At 45.8% G+C, this 21,977-nt stretch overlaps 1 protein-coding gene across 1 annotated transcript in view; it reads left to right on the top strand.

The window, feature by feature from the left end:
* Positions 1-20,737, top strand: part of Ctdp1 (CTD phosphatase subunit 1) — a 62,283-nt gene extending 41,546 nt beyond the window's left edge. Inside the window, exons 12-13 of the mRNA XM_055628024.1 lie at positions 8,306-8,493; positions 19,922-20,737. Coding sequence (XP_055483999.1) covers positions 8,306-8,493; positions 19,922-20,063 — 330 coding nt within the window. The 3' untranslated portion in view covers positions 20,064-20,737. The remainder of the gene's footprint in view (positions 1-8,305; positions 8,494-19,921) is intronic.
* The last annotated feature ends 1,240 nt before the right edge of the window (positions 20,738-21,977 follow it).

Raw genomic sequence — 21,977 nt, 5'->3', positions numbered from 1 at the left:
TCAGGTGTGTACAAACATGCAGCAGAAATCACCTGGGGAAGCCTCATGGAGGCAGCCAGAGATTCTAATCCAGAGTTCCAGGTGAGGCAGGTGGACCCCGTGGACCCCGTGGATAAGGCTTCCAAGGGAAAGAACGTATAGCATACAGGAGTTAGATGATGTCATCAAACCAGGCACTTAAAGTCACCTAGCAGCAATGGCCTGGTAAGTTGAAGCAGTCAGCTAGACTTCTTGATGTTGTTCTGTCTGTGGGGGAGCTTCCTGTGGCTGACCTTCCGGTTTCCCATTCCCACTGTAGGCACATTTACCCCGTAAGACAAATAGTGCTAACCACTGTTAGAAATGGTTCAGCTACTCTCAAGGACATGGTGTTTTAACTCTTGAGCTATTTGTTCTCTTCCCTTCCTGGTTACAGAGTTGAGGTGGACTAGTTCACCCCTAAATAGGAAATCTTGAAGGACACTTTGGAACAAATATGCTTGGGTGTATGTAAGCCAGCTTCTCAGTGAACTTAAATAGCACATGCCACTTTTCCAGTCTAATGCACATACATTATTCAAGGCAGTTATAGCAAAGGGCTCTTCTCAGTTCTCTTAGAGGAGTATGAATTTGACAGCTTCAGTCAGTGTTTATCAGAGCCATGAGTTTTGTGCATTCTGCTAGTCTGACAGACCTCTTATAGGCAGAGAAAACCTCCCGTCTGTCCAGCCCATGGTCAGAATTTATACTCTGGCCCTAAGTTTGCCAGCCAGGAGAAGAAAGAAGAACAGTCTAGGTACAACTATGTAGCCTCAGCCTCCTGAGTCCATGCTGAAAAGAAGAGAGAGACAGTGAAGCAAATCCTGTTCCTCATTTGAGCAGAAGCCAGCCATGGCCATCCCAGCTGACCTTGGGACTGGCTGCTGCAGTTCCCACTCCTATGATGCTGTTGTTAGCATGCTGCCACAATCCTAACCATCCTCAGCCATGGCTGACAATTGGGGTCAAGTGCCTGTGCATCCCAGCCATAGCCAAGTAATTTAGAGAAACCTACAGAGCCACTAGAGGCCTGCAGGCCCTCCTCTACCCCAGAGAGTCTACATGGCAGTCCTGTGCCCAGAAGTGCCCTCACAGGCAGTCAGAGGGAGGACACATGGCCCCAGCACAAGTTGACTTTTCCCCCTTGGATTTCATGGCAGGCGCAGTGAAGCATCTCACTAAGTTATGTCAGGTTTCACATGACATAAGACCCATTCCCTATATAGGCTCTTATATAGGTTCCTCATAGGCTCTGTGGAATTTAAAAAAAAAAAAAAAACAAGAGTTCCACATGGAAGATGCCTGTGTATCCTTTTAAGCTTGAGATACACAATCCCTAGTCATATCATGCAGGGATAGAGTCAAGCTTGGAGCAAGCTTAAGGGCACCTCCATACCCCTGAGCTGCCTAAATATACCTCTTGGTGCTGGTGAATTGCCCCCAACTCCCCACCGTCTCTAAGGAATCACTGAGTGCAGTGATTCCTATCCTGTGACTCGCCTGTTCTTTTAACTACTGAAGGTTACTTGGTATATAGTAAAACACCCGGTCTTTTCTGGGTGTGTGGGAAGAAGACCAGAGTTCCTGCTGAGATGCACAGTTGTCATTCCTAACAAAGCTAAGGATCATTTGCCTTCTTCCTCTCCTGGTGATGTAGCTCTGTGCTGCCCTGTTTATGAAGCCAGGATGTGTATTCTGTCTTGATTTATCAGCAGGTTTTCTTTCCATTAAATGATAAAGCTCTCTCTCCCCCAAAAAAGTTCTTCAGTGGGTTTTTTGGGGTTTTTTATTTGTTTTGTTTTGTTTTGTTTTGCCAGAAATGTCTACTTTAAATATGGTTTCTTGAACTAGTGATCTGTGCAGCTCCACTGCTGACTTCACTCTTACCGTCTCTTCACTTCTGTGCCTTCCAGGTTCTAGTAACTGGGGTCCTGGAATACCTGGTACAGTCTGTCACCTGTGTATGCTGTGGGCCCCATGGAGGAAATTGTGCAGGCAGGCTGTGTTCCCTGAGCATGCTCTGAGTGGTGCTCTTAAAGGAGGTTCTCATCAACTTGCTACCTTGTGCCCACACTGCCCCTTTTAATACTTCCTAGGAGTCACTGCCAACATGGCTCAGAAGCCAATCTGGCTTAATCCTTTGTTGAGTCTTCCTGGCACCGTGCTCTGTGGGCAGCACATGACTACTCCAGTGCCTTCGGCCAGCAGTTCTGGTCAGGCTGCCCTCAGGAGTTAGAGCTTTGTGCACATGTGACTACACTGTTAGTCACTCGTAGTCCCACTGCACAGTGTCTTCTCTCAGAGTAAGAAAGATTGAGTTCCTTGTTGAGGTGCTGGACAGCAAGCACGGCCTTAACCATGCTAGGCTTATGCTCTGCTATTGAGCCACTGCAGCTGAAGGTAATAGTTTGAAGATTGTTCTAGTACTGCATTTTTTTATTTATGGGAGAGGGGCATGCCACAGCATGCATATTGAAATCAGAGGAGAGTTTGGTTCTCTCTCTACACAGCTGACTGTCTGTTTTGATGCCCATAATCATCTTGAAAATATCTCTTTACATGTATCTGAGGACTGTCAGCGTCAAAGGAGGGATTGCCGATTTATATGGACCCTCCTTAAATGATGAACATGTCTATGTGCAGAGCTGAGCAGGAATCTAACCCAGACTTTTAAGGGAGTAAAGGAGACTGGCTACAAAATGAAGGCAGAGATGCCAACATTTTATTTGCCCATTAGGCATCTGGTAGTGCCAGTGAAATGTCAACATTTTCATCAAAAGTGGCCCTTATGGTTTGAGAATTTGGTGGGGTCAGGGTGTAGCATACCATTACCTATAACCCTTGCTACTTTGTTAAGGGCAGTTCTGGTCCCAAAAGAACTACCTGCCACTACCCACTGCAGAGCTGGGGTTGAGGGTAAGTCTCTGAGGGAGACCTGGGGAAGGAATACCCTCCTGAGAACTGCTCGAGGGCAGCTGTGATCATCTGAGACCATCAGGGCTTGACACAGTGCATAGCATTATAGGGCCTCTGACATTGACTTTGAAGCCTTGTCCACAGAAAGCAGCACAGATTTCATTTGCAAAGTCAGTGCTGTACACTGAAAGCAGGACTATGACAGTAAAGTGAGCAAAGAAACTTTAATTCAGCTTTATGTAGTCACTGAAAGGTGAACCATCCTGAGGTGACTGAAGAATAGAAACTACACCGAAAAACCAGCTCCATAAGTGACACATGCAGAAAGTGCGGCAGAGCCACTGAAATCTACCAGTGGAACCATAGTGGTCAGGGGTGACGGAAGTGACATGGGATCCTTCAAGATAGAATCTCAGGAGTGATTTTTATCTTGAAAATGACCTATGAGCGGTGGAATGGGATGGAAGGAACCTTGGAGTAGTGCTGACCATGAGCCTGAAGGAGGAAGGTACAGGAAGGTTCTAGAAGAAATGATGGCTCAAGAGTGTTTGAACTGCGGAGGAGGCAGACCAGCCTCCTAATACAGAGCCGTCTGGCCAGATGTGTCAGCTTCAGGTCCCAGACTTTCCTGATACTTTTCGTTTACGTCAGAGAGCCCATGAGAAGGTGTGTTTGTTCTCTCTCGCACGTGCTGTGTGTGTGTGTTTGAAAGGTGGGTCGGTGTCTGTCAAGCGGTCGCCAGCCAGTTTTGTGCAGTCCACCTTAATCTGTTGTGTAGAATCTTTGGGGAGTAAGGCTGGAAATTTTCTCAAGGATTGGTTGACCCCATGGACTTCTATATACCAGGAAAAACTTGCACAGTTATTTGTCAAATTTTAAACACTTCTTTTTGCGGTGGCCTAAACTTTTTTGTATTATTATTCCCAACCTTCTGTTTGCTGCTTTGTGTATCTTCTGATCTGAGTAGGGACGGCCCACATCTTCTGTTCTGTGGTCTGTCTGTTTTATACTCACTTGGGCAGCGTGTACTTGGACAGCAATGAAACTAGGAGAGTTTACTGATTTGTGCTTTCCAGAGTGATGGTTTTAGAAAAACTAGAGAATTCTCCTATGGTTTCATCTTTGTTTTAGGGAGCAAGTTAGCATTACTATTGTGGACAATCTGTTTATCCTTAGATTATTAATAAGTAGTTACCTTTTAAAAAAAAGTCAAGGGTGACAATACCTGAAAAGAATGATTTTAATATTGTGATAATGAAGCAGAGACAGATACACTATCATATTTTCTTGCTTACCTACTTGTGGGATTGAATCTTTGAAAACTATGCTGTTGGGTCAGGCCAGTCAGCAAAAGAAGCAGGGCAGGTGTCTGCACTAGCCACGGACAGGAACAAAGTCACCTGGAGCCAGGGGCCAGGCTTGTCTCTCCCACTGGTCATGGTTCTCCTTGCCAAGTGGCCTCCTTCACCCCTCCCCCACCCCACCCCTGTCTCCTTGAAGACTCGCTCCTCCTAGATAAGGAACATGCAATGAGTGCTTATTAGTGAGAGCAGAGTGGGTGGCTTTACTCACACAGTGTAATGATTACCTGCTGATTACCCCTGTTTGCACCAAAACCTGAATATTGACATTGTTAGAGTGAGTTTGTTGTTCTGAATTCAGCAGTCATCTAGTAAGTGCTTATACATCAGATCTGCTTCCTTTCTCTTTATAACACTAATTGATCACTGTTTATATTTGATTTATGTATAATCAATTACTCTTTGCGCTAAGATCAGCAACAGTAGTAATTAACACTAAATTGGAATTCGTCTGGTACACTGAAAAGCACCTCAGCTGTGACCGTGCACCATCTGATGATTAGTTTTAACAAGGCACAGCAGACATGCAGAGATAGTATTTGGGTATGTTCTGTTAATAAACAGCAGTCATTTCTACCTCTTGTCAACTTGTGACTGGATCTTAGACAGTTATCCTAGTTAACCAAGTCCGTAATTGCATGTTCTTTTTGTAAGCTGTTTAGTCAGGAGGCATCACTGAGCTACTTAGTAACAGGATATCCTATATAGAATGATGATGATTTAAAAGTTCCTTATCAGGTGTTTGTGCTTGGTTTTGATTTTTTTTTTTAAGTTGATAAATGTTTGGAAGAATGATCCTGTGTCTCTCTGGTCCTCTATTTCCTGAAAGTGTTGGTCTCTGGGTATTTAGTGAGATAGGGGTTATTGCATGTAAAAGCTTATGTGTGAGAAAGACATGGTTATCTTTTGTTTTTATCTCCCTAGTGTAAAGAACTTTCTGGGGTTTTAGAGTATAATTTGCATAAGTCATTTTTAGAACATATGTGCTGTCTACAGCCAGCATCTGTGACAGTTTTAAATCCTCTTGAGCAGTTTCAGAACACCTCAAGTTTGTTTTCCAAGTTTGGGATTTTTCACGTCATTAAAGTTTGTCTTTGGCCTTCAAAGTGTTTTCTGTTCATAAAAATAGCTTCTGAGTTCACATGATTCCCCTTAAATTACATTCCACCACTGTGTTAGTTTTCTGTGCTGCATAATAAGTACTGCAGATGCAGAAGCTTAAAGAAACCTCTATCTTTCCTCTGTCATGTTCCCAGGGTCAGGAGTCAAGTACTGGGAGTAGGGTTTTCTCTTGAGCCTCGGAGCGTTCCTGTCAGCCAGTGTCCTCCCAGCTTCTGGTGGGTACAGGTGGATTTCTCGCTTTTGTAGGAGTGAGGTCATGAGCTGCCACTCTCTGTTTAGCATGATCACTAGGCCTCTGGACCCAGTAGAAGAGTCTCTTCTAGGTGATCAAAACAGCCTTGTGTGAGACTTATCTACCATAGGAATGGCAAACTCCTCTGTTGCATTTGGGCTTGGAGACAGATCCCTTCTGTCTCAATTAAGTGCTTGGCTCCTTCCGACCCTCAGGAGCCCACCACTGAGACAGTTCCAGCACCATTCTTTCCGTACAATACAAAGCCTTGTCCAGCAGCAGAACCAACCTAGCCCAGACAAAGAAGAATGACATATAGGGGTCTTGAAAATAACTGTGTGGTAGTGGCTGTTCATGACACTGAATCATGGTTTGTGGCATATGCCAGGACCTGTGACTGATGGACATTAACTTTCACAAAAAGAGGAGACCAGGACAGTCTCAGGAAGCAACAAGTGAAGTTGTGCAGTGAATTCTAGACCGTGAAGTCAGCTTGTGTTAGCAGTGTTGTGCTTTAAAGATGTGAGGCAGAGTCCTGAAATTCTATGTGGAGTCCTCTGTCCTTTGCAGCATCATCAGGAAACTTCCAGAAAAAAAAAAGCATCTATAAATACATTAGCCTTTCTGTCAGAAAGTTCTACCACTAGAATGTTGGTTCTTTTGGACAAGAAAATAAATGCATTTGTGTGGCTTCCAAATCTGATGATAAAAGTTTATGGTTAATAGAACTTTTTCCTTGGAGCTCATGTTCCCTGGTCTGTCATGTGAATGGTGGCATTTTAAGGTAGTCCTTGTCCTGTTTGTGAAGCTGATACGGAGCCATTCCCTGGCAAGTTCTACACATTCATCCTCTGGTTTCTATACCAGGCTAGAGGAAGCCGTGTCAACCTCTTGCATGGCACTACTGTGACAAAGGGAGAAGGGCCACGTAGGACCCCGGGCTTCTGGGCTAGCTGCTGTACTCTGGCCCTGTGTTCAGGTGTCGCTGTTGCCTTTGTGCTCTCAGCCTCCTGCCACACTCTCTGGCTCCAGTGTGGTGGTAAGACAGAGTCTGAGAGAGCCTGTCTCCTGAGATTGACTAGTGGACCCCCATGTATTCTGTATTGATAGACACAGTAGCATTTGATATGCTGTTTGCCGCCTTTTTTTTTTTTTTTTTTTTGAAGATTTGAGGATTTAATTCAGTATATGTTGAACTTTTTCCACATACATACATAGATATATATATAAAGAATATAAGTATATATAATTTTTTGTCTTTTTTTTTTTTTTTTTTGGAGACAGGGTTTCTCTGTATATCCTTAGCTGTCCTAGAATTCACTCTATAGACCAAGCTGGCCTCACATTCACAAAGATCTGCCTGCCTCTGCCTCCCAAGTGCAGGGATTAAAGGCATGAGCCACCACTGCCCAACTTCTGTTACATATTTTAAATTGTTCATTACAGACAGTTTTCAAAAGGCACTTGAGACACTTGGAAATTTCATGTCATTCTTAAACAGAAGATTAATTAAAATGAGGCCACACTTGGTGTTTGGCCCCAATTGTGGTTTCACTTTTAAGATGTTTCTCTAGGTCTTCAGCCAGCCAGCAGTTAATGCATGCTCAGGTCAGAAATTTAATAGAAATTTTGAAATGCCTTTCTGGTTGGAATATAGATAAAGTCAACCACACAAAGACCCTGGTGGCCATATATGTCACCCAGGTTGCCCCTTGGCCTGGCAAAGCTACTCTGTGGGTAGAAGCCCCTATCAGGATGGATGGGCAGGATCCTGTCGCATTATCATTGCTGAAACTCAGTCGGCCACATCACTGGTGAGCAGCTGAACTCAGCCTCACTCTACCCTGCATCTCTTCTTTGCATCTCTACAGTGCAGGAGAAGAGCTGAGAGCTTGAGTTCTGGAGCCAGATTGTCAAAGCCAGGGCCTGGCTCTGCACAGCATCAGGCCCCACATGCACAGTAGAGTAACACCCGGGCACTTCACTGTAGTGTTGGACCCAAGTAAGGTTCCCCAAATGCCTCCTTGTTGCCTGTCTTCTGTTTGCCGTGCCCTCCCCACAAGTTCTTTGCTCCTGCTACCTCACTTCCCTCTGCAAGAATCCCAGGCAGGCAGGCAGGCCTGTTCACATTGTTCTAGCATCACCCTCATGTCATATCCGCAGGTAGAGGTAGATGGGAAAGAGAAAACCCAACTGAACCACTGCCTTGCAACACAACTGCACTCCAGAGTCCAATATCCAGGAGCCGCTCTGCCCTGGCAAGTACACACTCGGGCTATGGGTCTCGCCAATCTAGAAAATGTGAACTGTCCAACCACTCACAGGAAATCTGTCAGTGCAGTGTGTGAGAACTTAGGCCTGTGAATGGAAGCCACCATCCCTTCTTTGGACCGATGTGTTCAAGCTCCACGGCAGTTAACAAATTAGTCTCAGTACACCCCTGCTCTTCTGCTATCATTTAAGCTCACTTTCAGGCCCCAGTTTTCAAAAAGAAAGCAGAGCTAAACCTCTCGCTCCCTGCAGAATGCTGGGTATGCAGGGCTCTGAGTATGCCCTTGTATGGGGATAGTGTTTGCAGCCCTTCCTGGGCGAGTTTGGATCAAGTACTCCTACAGAAAGCTAACTTGAAAATCACTGACTCTCCTCCTCTTTTTAGGTCGATGACATTCTTGGAGAAGGCAGTGACGACAGTGACAGTGAGAAGAAGAAGCCAGAAGACCAAGACAATGAACAGGAGAGAGCACCGAAGCCCAGGAAGCCCAGGGCACCAGGGATCCGAAGAGAACAGCCTATAGGTTTGTCCTCGTCTGGCGAGAGGAGCACCACTGGCATGCGTGGGCCCAGGTAAGCACGGCCAGGAAAGAAGGGTGTCCGGGGGCTAGGCAGTAGGGACCACATGGGGGAGGAAGTCCAAGGGAAGGCAAACAATGGGCAGCCCCAGGCCTGCACACTTCCTTTAAATGCCAGGTGTCATGTAGGTCACTGTCATTGAGGTCTGCAGTTTGTTCTAGGTTTCATGTTGATGTCATTTTCACAAGAGTGGGAAGAGAGAAAAGAAACCTACCTGGCCTGTTTTGGTGTCCGTAGGGCACTGTCGCTTTGTCAGACCGTTCATGGGAACTAGATTCTGACTACATGTTCTCAGTTCTACACTGAGATGTCTGACTGCCCCACCTCAGGTTAGCGTATGAGATGGTAAGGGTGGCACCTGTGGGGTTGGAGAGTGTCCTGAGGTGCACCCTTGGCCTTGCTTGAAGCATGGTCCTTATGTTCCAGGAACCTACGTTTGAGCCGCTGCCAATGGGGGTGTAGCTTGCTCCGATTGTACTTTTAGAGGCCCCATCCCAGGGAAGTTACCTTGCCTTACCTTGTGTGTACAAGTGCAAACACAGATGAGGTGCTGCTGCTATAGCAAACTCTTCCTAAATATCAGGGATCATGAGTGCCCAGCTCTGCTGTCACTGGTGGGCAGTCAAGTGGTAGAGCAAGACTTGTTACATGTCATTTTTGTTCCCTCATCTCTCACAGTTTAAGGCAGGATGCAGAGTAGTGTGGTGAGGGCCCTTTTAAATAAAAATACGGCTTGATCAGTATCAGTGTATGCATACACAGCCAATGGCATTCCTGAGGCCTCAGTGTCAGGGCAGCCTTACTGCATCTATGTAGCCTTGGTGGCATAGCCCTGTTGCCATAAAATATCCAATGAAAATGTATGTTACCATATGGGGGGCAACGGGCCTAGAGGTAGACATAAGACAAGGGTCCGCTACCCTCAGCACTCAGCCTCTGTACGTGCACCCACCGAGCCCGCATGAGTATATCTGCTTCCTGGCAGAGAGAACCATAGTGTCTGTGTCCCTGTCAAAGAATTCCATCACAAGAGCCATCTGACTTCTCGGTCCCATCCTTCTCTCTAGGATTGGGGTGTTGTCTTATTGTTGGAGTTGTCCAAGGTGTGGTCCTTACAGCTCAGAACATGCTGCTGACCATACCACCTCACAACCATGCTTTTTCTTTAAGACCTTAGACATCTCATCTGAGAGAGACACTGAGCCCAGCAGGGCTCAGTTGTACAAAGAAATGCACAAGATGCTCTGAAGGGTCTCCTTTAGAATTTAATTTCTGTACAACTGGCAGGGCCTCAGTTGTACAAAGAAATGCACAAGATGCTCTGAAGGGTCTCCTTTAGAATTTGATTCCTGGAGCCTTCTCCCACCCACTCTGTGATATAGGAGAGTTGCTCAGCCTCCTGGCATTAACTTCAGAAACCTGAATGAGAATAGCAACAGCACTGGTTGAGTCAGTCCAGGTGAACAAAATACAAAATAATTAAGACCAGCGTCCTAGCTTGGATGTGACCTCTTGACCCAGAGGTGGCAACCCCAGGGAGGACAAGTAGTAAGAGTAACACTCCACTAGGCCTATGGAAACACTTCCAGTGTTGTTTGGTTTTCTTGTTGTTTTGTTTTTTTACTGATACTGCAACATAGACTATGATAGCAGCATGTAGCCCACATTACTCTCAGGCTCTCTAGGGGGCATGGAATAATCCTAAGAGCCCCACTTCATGATTTCTTGCCCAAGACCAGGCCCAGCCCATCAGCATTGTGCTTCTCAAATTTTGGAGGTCTCACATCTCTGCCAAGTTTCTAAGTAATTCCATTCCTATGTGAGATGAAGTGCTGCAGCTGAGGTGCAGGTTTGGTTTGTCATGTGGAGCTCTGCTTGGCAGCACATCCTGTCAGTTTCATGGGGCCAAGCTGTTCAGAATCAGCATCACTTGAACTTGACAGTGACTAACAGAAGGAAGGAGGCTGTATTTTGTACATATCCACCAAGAAGTGAGTCATTCTCCTCCCATAGCAGCACACAGCCTCACATTCTCTACACATGCCCTAAGGACGAGATCCAGCACAAGCTTGAAAAGTGTCTTCCACCCAGGTAGAATAGTCACACAGGTATAGCATGACCCCTCAGGTGTGGTCCTTCATAGCTCCCTTCCCTCCTAGCAAGAGTTTGTTAGTGGGAGTAGAAGGATATGTCATGACCAGCAGCTGTCAGATTTGAAATACAACATGACCTTAGTCTGTTCCTAGAGTAGTGGAAAAGTGAAAGCAACAGTATTTAAATGCCAAAGGCCACAGCAGTTTTGCTGATAACCTTTAACTCTGGGTGAGAGAAAGCCAGGTGGAGTTATTTGTCCTTTTTTGGCTGCGGTGGCACTAGAACCTTTTTTTTTGTTGTTGTTGTTGTTGAGGCCAATATTGCATCTTCCCCATTGGTGCTTCACACATACCAGCCTGGATGAGCTTCTCAGATGGCAGCCTGGGATATGCTAGATGGACACAGAGCCCCAGGGCAGGCCCTGCTGCTTATTTGCCGCTGTCCTAGGTATGAGGACACAGAGTGAACAAGAAAATAGCACTAGTTTATAAAGGAGTAATTTCCTTATACAGATTACCTCTCCTGGCCCTGGGCTCAGCTCTGTGTGTCTTCCTCATGGAGAACATGTGGTCACCAGCGATGGTCAGACACCTCTGACCAAGCCTGCCCCAGACCCTCCCTCCCCTGGAGGCTTACATTAGTCCCAGCTCTCACATCTATCTAGGTAGATAGATAGTAAGTAGTACTACAGAGATGCTCACACAGAAACTATGTTTGGCATGATAATTAGCTTTAGGCAAGAGAAAGCAGAAAAAGTACTCTGGAAAAAAAGATGTCTGAAACCTTCCCCAATTTTGATGGGTTTGATTTATATGACCCAAAAGTTCAACATACCCCATGTAAGATAAGAAATCCACACAGCCACAACACAGTAAAATTATAAATGTGAAAGATGAGAAGAAAACTCAAGAGGATCTTGATGTGTTCCCAAAAGCTCTTCTGTGAGGTAAATGTACTTTCAGGTGGGAAACAGGGCATCGGGTCATATGGGTGCTTGCAGAGCATTTATCTGCCAAGACACCTGGAGAAGACACCCTTCCCAGCAGACTCTTTCCAACAGTCTGACACATTAGACTGAGCATAATTCTCCAACAACATTATGAAGCCATAGGGAGTGTCCAGTAGCCGTGGAGGAGAGTGCTCAGCCATTTCTTCTTCTCAGTGGCTTCTGTGATGCAAACAGCTATGCTGGGCCTGTGACACACTGAAGTGCCAACGCTGGCAACACTGCAGAGGATGTAGGCAGGAGGTCGGCAGGAACAGGCAGTTAGGAGCCCAGAGCTGTATCCCCAGATGTGATACTGACTTGATCCATGTCAGTCCCTGGAATAGAGGCTATGATCCAGAAGGAAGCTCCAGATCTTTGGGCAGCTAGTGGAGTTATAAAATGTCTGGCCTGAATCTGTGTATCTGTGGCTAGCGGGGACAGATCAGAAAAGCTCCTACCTGAAACCTGTATCGCCTGTGTCTATATGTGAGCTTTCAGGCTCTTCAAAAGCTGTCAAGATAATTGTTTTGCAAAACACAGGAGCTGTGTGACCATATTGTATGTCCTAACTGCAGTTTCTATACTGCTATCTGTTCATATCTGAACGCTAGAATGGACCTCACAAAGTAAGTGTATTTGTGTGTGTGTGTGTGTGTGTGTGTGTGTGTCTGTGTGTGTGTGTGTGTGTCTGTCTGTGTGTTTAAGAGCAGGCACAACATTTTTTCTCTGCATAGTTTTATCTATATGCAAAGTCACATGCTTCAGTATGTGCATAGCCACTCAAACAAACCTTTTGAGAAGTGTTTCTCCATGCTTGTGCAGCATACCCTGACCTGTCCATGCTCAGTGAAGACAGTGGAATAAAGCAGGGTTGCCCTTTATAATGCTGGTCTTTCCTTTCTACCAAACAAACCGCACAAGTTGTAATCAGTGTGTGAACAGTGCACGCTTGGTAGGCTTATGGCTCCTGTTGGATTGGATGCTGGTGTAAAACAGAACTGTTTATTAAAATAGTTCTGCATCTTTTTGAATAATAAACCTTAGGCACTAATCCATGTGTGCTGTGACAACAGTGAGTTCAGAAAGCTGAAATATTGGGGAGGAAATTTACATCTATTATTCATATTTATATCCTTCTACCACACTGAATTTGATTTCCTTTTTTTCAAGCTTTCAGATTTTCTAAAATTAAATCTGCTAATATTTCTCTGGAGTTGTGCAGCTGGTTGTAAGAGCAAAATATAAATATTGCATGTTACACTAAGAGGAAATGAAACATATCAGTTGTAGGCGCTTATTACTATGGCCTACAGCTGTTTGTTTCTAATTTTCGAGGTAATTTTTAATTACCTAAATTTACTTGTGGTGTATTTTAAACTGTACTGCACACAGTGTTTGTAGCCAGTAGTGTTTATAGCCTGTGTACCAGTTCCTATAAAGCTCTCTTACAGGCTGAGGTTATGAAGGTTGGGGCAGGGCTAGCTTTCTGAAGTAGGGATTGTCAGTAAAGACTGGACCTGCTGTTTTGATTCTTCTCACTGTAGACCTGCTAGCCATCGGTCCCCTTCTCCCATGGCCCTGCTCTTGTGTCTGTTTTCCCCGTGGTCTCGCTGCCCCAATCTGTGTGTTCTCTCATGGTCTTGCCATCTTTGGGGAGAGCATATGTTCTACTTCTTACTTCCTTGGAATCATTACCACAAGTTCACATCCCACACACGTCCTCCGGTGCGCCCTGGTCCCTGTGTTTCCGTAAGAGTCAATTACTCCTAAAGTTACTCCTTGAGATTCAAATAGATAAGACACACCCACCAATGGGTTTCCACACACGTACGTGTATATGTGTCTTACCAACTAGAGATACAGTTGTAACCTCCCTGCCTGTAGCCTGATGGAGCCAGTAGGATGGTAGCACAGCTTAGGCAGTCCCTGTGTGCAGCTCAGAGGCAGTGTGGAGAGAGTCTACCAGCCTAAGTGTCCTGAAAATAAGAAGCCTGTTGTAAAATTCAGCTCTGATGCTTTCTCATTTTTAAATTTAAAAGAGTTCATCATTTGGCTTTCTATCCAAAACGGTATTCCACCATTATCTTCCCTTTCACTAATGCACATAACTTTAAGTATTGGATTATAAATAAACAAGTAAGTAATAAAGTTGACCTTCAACGGATTGATTGAAGACCAAAAAAAGACATATTTGTACTTTGCCGACTGTTCGCATGCCTGTAATTCCAGGGTAGCAAAAGCCAGATGATCAGGAGTACAAGGGCAGTGTTGACTACTTGATACCCTATCTTAAAACCTCTCTTCATGAAGAAGTTTGTAGTAAAAATGTGCTTAAGGGAATTAACTCTCGGTAGGGAAGCCATTCTCTCTGGCTGAGCTCTGCAAAGCAAATCTCAGGAAGAAGTAAGAATTTCCAGAATCTAAACCAAATTGCCCTGCCTTCTGGAGGTTGGGTTGGAAAGTAGGGTCTGACACTAGAGAAAGAGGGAGGTCCAGCAGTGTGGACTGTTGAACTTACCTGAAGTCAGTTTTCCCACACCAGAACCATATTTGTGACAGATTTACAGCTCTAGCTGTCATTAAGTGTGTATTGCTGTTTGAGAATGGAAAGTCACCAAGTGACATCAGCATTTGACAGTAGCCAGCTGCATCCGATAGAAGATCGTCCTTATGTCAGTGTTGACCATCTCAAGCCATTTCCTACTCACCAGCCAGCAGGTACCCAGGATAGGCACACATCTGTGCTGTCTTCCCCTACATCGTCCTCACGCCCTGGACAGTAACAGTGGGAATAGAATTAGATATCATCCATATTTTTAACCTTCCCCTACATCGTCCTCACGCCCTGGACAGTAACAGTGGGAATAGAATTAGATATCATCCATATTTTTAACCTTTAGATCATTTTGTCACTATCCCCACATCCCTGGGATTCTTGTTTGGTTGGTTGGGTTGGGGTTTTGTTTTGGGGTTTTTGTTTTGTTTTGGAGACAAGGTCTCACTGTGTAGCCTCTGCTGGCCTGGAATTCACAGAGATCTACCTGTCTGGAAGTGCTGGAATTAAAGGCATGGTTGCCCCTTGCCTGACTTTTTTGATGTTTTCCTGTTTAGTTTTAGCTAGTGAGTTGTTAAGTATTTTCTTGTGATGCTATTGTAATGATTTCTGCTCAGGCAGCATGGTTGTTCACGGGAAGCGGTGTCTTCAGAAGAACCTGCTGCAGCTTGTGAGCCAGCACTTCAGATGTTGGCATTTGGAAAGACTTCTGAAATCATTTTTCAGTCTTAAGACGTCAGTTTTTTACTAGATTCCTCTCAGTTACCACTGGTTTTCTGAATGTACTTGCTGTCAAGACACTACTGCGTCGGTCAGGATTCAATAAGAGTTGCCTTGTTGAGGCGTCATCCCTTCTTTGTTTTTCTGGTACTCTGCAGGATTCTGTTGGAAAGCTTGTCTGCCATCAGGCATTCACTGCTTGGCTTTAGAAAGATGCCATGCTTTTATGCCGTTTGCCATCTTTCTCTGACCTTATTCCTCCTGCTCCTTCCAGATCCTACATGGCACCTCTCCCCTCACATTTCTTGAGGAACCTCTAAGCTCCCAACTGCACTGTTGTCCAGGATAGGCAGTGTGCTACTGAGCTTGTCAGAGTTTCACTGCCAATGATCTAATCAAACGGTAGAGATCTCTTAACAGTGGACACAAATGCTTCCACACACTCCAGAACACAGCCAGCTTTCCCAGAGCAGAGGCTATATGGGTTCTGTATTTACCCAGCGTTATCTGCCCAGCATCTCCTCCTTTCCGATCACGGGTACTCATTTGTCCTACACCATAACAAAATGCAGCCTTACCCTCAAAGAGGGGCTAGCTATTCTCTGGTACCTATCCATTGGCCACTCAGTTACAAATTGGGGCCTTGGGCTCACTCTGTTTGAAGATGCTGTTGGAGAAAAAAGCATGAGACACGGAAGGGATTTTTGAGGGTAAAGGAAATTTATTTAAAGCTCTTTGAGCATGGCTAACAAGAACTAGTTAAAAATGGATTTCAGAATCTGATGCAAGTTGTCACAACTTCTGCCAGCTCTGAACCTCAGTGTCCTGGGATCTGTACACCTCTGTCTTCTCTGTCGCCATAGGCTGAATAACCTCCTTGGCTTGTTTTTGTGTGTGGAGATGCATTAGTCTGTGCATGCACGTATGCACGTCAAGATCGGTTGTCTTTCTCTATCACTTAACCTTATTTTTATAGTGTCTCTCACCGAGTACAGCTTTGAACTTAGTGAGGCCAGCTGGCAAGCACATTACCAGGATCCACTTTTCTGCACCCGAGCCTCACCCCCGACTGGGATTATAGATGTGCACCATTGTGACCAGCTTTTACATGAGTGCTTAGGGATCCACGCTCCTTCCTTCCCTTCCACTGAGCCAGCTCCTCCTCCTTCAGGCTTCTTGCCTTCCTGGCGGAGTTGGTCCAAGACCAACATTCTCATCTATGGATGCTTTTATTCCTTACACAGGATGTCCTGCAAATGGGACAGAGCAGTTGGGTATTTCAGTGTCAGCACGCGTTGAGCCTGTTTCCCGAAGGGAGCCTGAGTTCATGTAGCTCCCAGAACTCCAGGCATTGAGCACCTGCACCTGGCCTGAAGGGGGACATCCCGTCTCGGGGATGCGGTGCCCTCTGGTGCACTGTGCCCTCGTTACCCTGATTTCCATTTCCCAGCACTCTGTGCTTGTTGTCCGCGGTGAATTTGGGAGGTTTTGTTGACTTGAGAAGTACCTCTTCTCTAGGTTACTTGCTGTCTTGCCACTCTTAGAATGTTTCATACGCTGCGTCACATACACGGCCAAGTGTGCACCACCTGACCTGCAGAGCCAGGGTTTGCAACATTGTAATCTGTTTGGCCAAACAAATCTTGCTTTCCTGAAGCCAACTATCCTTTTTTGGTGGTTTCTTCTTTTGCTTCACAATTCAAAAGGTTTCTCTGAATAGTGGATCTTCATATTCCCTCAGGCAGTTCATACAAATGGTGCTATAGCAGTAAGCTTTGCAACTGCAAAAGGAAGAAAGCTCAACTCATACCTTACACCCAACACAGAAATGAACTCAGAATAGATACACGCCTAAATAGAAGTTTTCAGGAGAAAATCTTTGTAACCATGTGTTGAATTAGGGTGAGTTTTTAGTAGTAATTCAGAAAGTACCAGCCAGAAATCAAAAGTTTCTTTTGTTTGTAAAAGAAACTTAAGAGACTAAGAAGGTAGCTACAGATGGAGTGATGCCCGGGTGCACACCTGAAGAGATTCCACTCTCTCAACAAGAAGGGCCCTAGACCTGAGCAGTGAGAGGTGTACACAGAGGTGTACAATATGATACATAATTATAATTATAGTATAAATAATAATAACAGGTGACAAATGCACCCATAGTCACCAGTTATTTAATAAAGCCATGGTGAGACTTGGCACACACTGGTTTGAATGGTGAAGACCGGAAACAAAGCTGCCGGCTCTGAAAGGATGAGAAGACCTGTTTGTCGGCAGAACATGGTTTGGCCACAGTGGGAAGTAGTTTGGTGGGCTTTGTAGGGGAGCCTCAGGCAGCTAGCTTCCCTTCCCCTAGGTGTACAGAATTTGAAGTGGAACCTAGCAGCTTGATATCCCTGTGGCTGCTGCATTAAATCACTTGAGAGCTGTGTATGAATCTGGAGGCTTGAAGCTGGGAGTGAGTGTTCTTGGTATGTGTCCCATGTGTGGAACACAGGTGACAGAATGCGCCCTTATCTCCAAAGGTCCTGCCCCATCCCTGGCAAAGTGTCCCGCCCACACAACAGCCTGATCTACTACTCAGTCACCATATACTCCATGTATATGGGCCAGCTGTTGCATGGAGCCAGACCACTTAGTGCTTGTCATTATTTCCACCAACACTTCTGTGGTCAGGGCCCCATCTTACTGGAGAAATGCACTTTCCCTGCTTCTGTAGTTTCTCTTAAGTTTTAGTTTTTTTACTCCAGTGTGAGGATTTAAGACAGGATAAGACACCATAAGCCGTGGAAGAGAGGAAACTGGTTGGGAGCCTACTATAGAGGGTCCTTTAAAATGATTCACCCAACAGGGGATCAAAGTAGATGCTGAGGCTCACAGCCAATTTTTTAGCAGAGCACGGGGAGTCTTAGGGAGGGATGGGAGTAGAGGGGCATGGAGGGGACAGGAGCCCCACAAGGAGACCAACAAAACTAAAAGATCTGAGCCCCAGGGGTCCTGCAGAGACTGATGCACCAATGGAGGACCATGCATGGAGAGGACCTAGACCCCTGCTCAGATGTGGCTGATTGACAGTCTCCATATGGATCTCTTGAGTAAGGGGAGCAGGGACTGCCTCTATCATGAACTCAGGTTGACTGCTCTTTGATCACTGCTCCTGATGATCTAGCCTTGCCAGGCCACGAAGGACAAGGATACAGGCGGTTCTGATGAAACTTAACAAGCTATGGGCAGATGGCAATAGTGGAGAACTGCCCCTTTCAGTGGACTAGGGGAAGGGGATGGAGGGGGGGAGTGGGAGGGAGAGTGGAACTGGGGGAGTCAAGGGAGGTGCTTCAATCGGGATATATATTTAATAAATTGTGAAAAAAATAAAAAGGAAAAAAGGGGAAAAAAGATTTATTTATTTACTATGTATACAGCGTTCTGTCTGCATGTAGGCCAGCACACCAAAAGAGGGCACCAGATCTCATTATAGATGGTTGAGAGCCACCGTGTGGTTGCTGGGAATTGAACTCAGGACCTTTGGAAGAACAACCAGTGCTCTCAGCCTCTGAGCATCTCTCCAGCATCTCAACCCTTCATTTTTGTATATTAAAAAATCTAAATGTTTTTTCTTAGTAGAAAGGAGTTGTTTGACATTCAAAAATGATGTATGGATTTTGAATTTAGACTGATAGAATACATAGTTTTTGATACGAAGATCTCACATCCCAGGGCCCCCAGCATATAGATAAAAATATCTCATTCCTCTCTTCCTCAGGGGGCACTGGGCACAACTAAGCTGGGAGGTGACCTGGGAGGAGCCAAGGACCTCATGGAGGTCTACAGATCACTGAACTGTTGGGGCTGTTAGTGCTGTAACGCAGATGTGATGAGCCACCTGGAATGGGTACTTAGGGAATCTTGTCTAAGCTTCCATCCCATTACCTTGTCCCATCGTACCTGCCTCACAGGAAAACTACAGAGCTTTCCTAATACTAGCACCCGTGATTTCAAGTCATTATGCTACAATCTAGGTATATTAGCTTCCACTGTACATATCATAGATGTGTTACATACATACATGTGTATATGTTAGCCAAAGAAACTTTTGTGGCCACAATTGCAATGTATTTTGTTTGAGTTGTCCTAGGATTGGAGCTGTGGGCTGATGTTGCCCAGTTACCCTTGTCAGGGTGAGATGGGCTAGGGTACAAGGTTAAATATAGATTAACTTCCACCATAGCCTTGGGGCTCAGAAAAGGAACAGGCTGAACAGTGCACTGCCACTCTGGTTTTGGTCTGCAGATTCCTGGGCACAGGCTTCAGTGCTTAGAAACGTGCTGGTGATTGCTTTAGTTTCTGTTTTAGTGACTGGCTCGAGTGACTGCCTGTGGAAATGAGTATTAAAACAAGGGCCCAGGGCTGCCCTTAGTGACCTGAAATGTAACTTAGCATGAGTGTTTGCTGTGAAAGAATGCCCTTTGGAGTCTTTGCTTAGTTGTTCCTCTACAATCTTGCCTTCATGTCTATGTCTGGAACTTTGAATAGCAAAGGAAAGAGTGTGCATGTCACAAGGCCGGAGACACAGCTGGGGCTGCTCATGTCTCTGGGTCTTTGTAGAACGTGACATGGCACCTACAGTAGTAGCCGTTGTCTCTTTGTGGTGTTCATTCCTGTTGTCCACACTCAGGGCCATCATGCTCTTTCCACCTACAGTCCAGGAGCCTTCCCTGAATGTCTTGTTGGGTTAGAACCAGCTCCAGTGAGATATGTTTGAGAACCTTGTAAATCCTCCACCTCCTCCTTTCTGGCATATTCTTGTTGTAGCCTCGCTGCTACAGATCTGTCATGTACACCTACTGAACTCCTGTCATGGTAGCTTCATGCTTCCGGAGCATATACCTGAGGATTGACATGTTCTCACTAGTCCACACAGCCCTCAGCTATTCGCTACCCTCCAAATGCACTGAGTGCAGAGTATGCCCTCATAACGTGCCCAACCTGACATAGTGAGGATGGGGTTGCTTCTTGCGCTGACAAGACTGCATGCTTGCCAGTGTTTCACAGTGTTTCTCTTCTCTCTTCAGAGGCCACAAGAGAAAACTGAATGAGGAAGATGCTGCCAGCGAGTCCAGCGGGGAATCCAGCAATGATGACGAGGAGGGTAGCAGTTCAGAGGCAGATGAAATGGCAGCTGCTCTGGAGGCGGAGCTGAATGACCTCATGTGACTTGGACCTGCCACTATACCAGCCCTTGGCTTGGGTCCTTTTTCTCCAGAAAAACATATATTTTGCAGAGCTCCATACAGAAACACATTATTTTGCAGAAATAAGTGTTTGTAAGAAGTTTTACTATAGGAAAGTCTACTTTTTTAAGCAACGAGGTGTTACGAGGAGTTGGTGTTCTATGCCAAAGAGCTCAGCAGGGCCTCTCGTGGCGAGAGTGGATGTGTGATGTCTGGTCATGGAGTGAAGGGCGTGGGGCTTCCCTTTGAGTGCAGCAGCATATTTAGTGTGAGGACTGGGGGCCCAGTAAGATTAGAGAGCAGCATAGCAAAAACCTGGCACCTTGGGCCTTTTTCACAGCTGACGCTGTCTGACTTTCAAAGGATTTTTAAATGAAACAGCATTGTACATATGTGCGTACAGGACACCAAGACTCACAGGCAGGCCTGGAAGTCCCAGCTGCCCTTCAGTCCCTCAGCGGATCTGCAGACAGCCTGGAGTTCCTGATGCAGGTCCTGTCTGCAGCCTGGGCTGCCGGGGCCATAGCCTGCCAGGATGGGCAGTGTGGTGAGAGGTGGTTTGTGCTGCTCTAAGGGATCTGATGTAAAGTTTTTGTATATTTCATATTCCACCCACCAGATTCTTCTTCCATTTAATAAAATCCTTTTTGTAAGTTCTCTCCTCTGGTGCATGACAGCAGTGGGCTCACTTTGGACTCCTTCTTGGCCAGGCTCCAGCTCAGCAGCGGATGCTGGGGTGGGTTGAGGTGACCAAACCTGAACCTATTCCTCATCAGAGGTTGTAGAACAACAAATACAATACAGTCATGGAGGAGAAATTACCTGGGACTAGATGATAGAGCCTACTATCACCCCACTCATTGCCACCCTCAATTCTTCCTGTTATTTGGGGAAATTTTTCCTGAAGATTGTATCAAAACATGAAGAAAGCAAGGAGTCATTAATTTCCAGCTTAAGTTGGCCCCCTGGGGAGTCAGGCAAGCTCTGTTGCAGGGCCCACAGCTGGAGAGAGGAACTTCTGAGATGCAGCTACTGTACTTTACTGCATTGTTGCCAGACCTGGTCAGTCAGTCTGCCACACAGGTATCCTCGAAGAAGCTGTGGAGCATAGAGTGCCCTCTGTCTTCAAAGCTGTCTGAGCAGAAGAGCCACAGTGTCTTCAGCAGTCTGTTCTGCTAAGCTGTGGTCAGGGAAGACTGCTGCACCCTGGGTCCATCATGAAGTCACTGCCAGTGTTTTAGGCCCGTCGCCGAGACACTTAGTTCTGTGACCGACCTGTTCTTGCCTCATCTCCAAGAATGAAGTGAGTGAATAGCAAAGGGTGAGGAAGGTGAGAAATTGTTGGCACAGGATTGGCAATTCCAACAAGAAAACTGTTCATCACACAGGAATGACAACTGGAACAGAGAGGTTTGTAGTCCCAGTAGAGCAGGATGCTAGCTAGCTGCAAGTTCACAAGTGTGTCAGGAGACATGAGTTCCAGGCTGCAGCCAAAGCATGGAATCTTAGAGGATGAAGCACTGAGAGGCCAAGCAAGCCCTCTGCCTAAGGCGGAAACCTCAGAGGCAGTGAAAACCCAAGGCATTCTCCCTTCTTACCCCAAGCAACTCAAGTTTGATTGCCCAGGGCCTTTGTACCCTGTGGGCACTGATTGGCTGGGCATATTTATTTAAATAAGTATAAAATAAAGGCAAGTCAAGAGAGGTGTCAACAGCTTCCCAATCATGTCAGCCATCTCTTCCCACCTGCTGGTCATGGGAGTCGGGTACTTGACGGTTAAAAGGGCACAACAGCACAGTCCATTTCAGGTTGCCCTAATTTTTAACATGCTGCTGTCCAGGTAGTGGGTCTTTGCTCATGTGTTGTCAGCCTGCTCCTGGCTAGAGATGGGCCTGGA

The sequence above is a fragment of the Psammomys obesus genome, unplaced genomic scaffold (genome assembly GCF_907164565.1).
Source record: "Psammomys obesus unplaced genomic scaffold, mPsaObe1.curated_primary_1811, whole genome shotgun sequence".
NCBI lineage: Eukaryota > Metazoa > Chordata > Mammalia > Rodentia > Muridae > Psammomys > Psammomys obesus.
This window is presented reverse-complemented; position numbering and strand designations above follow the sequence as displayed.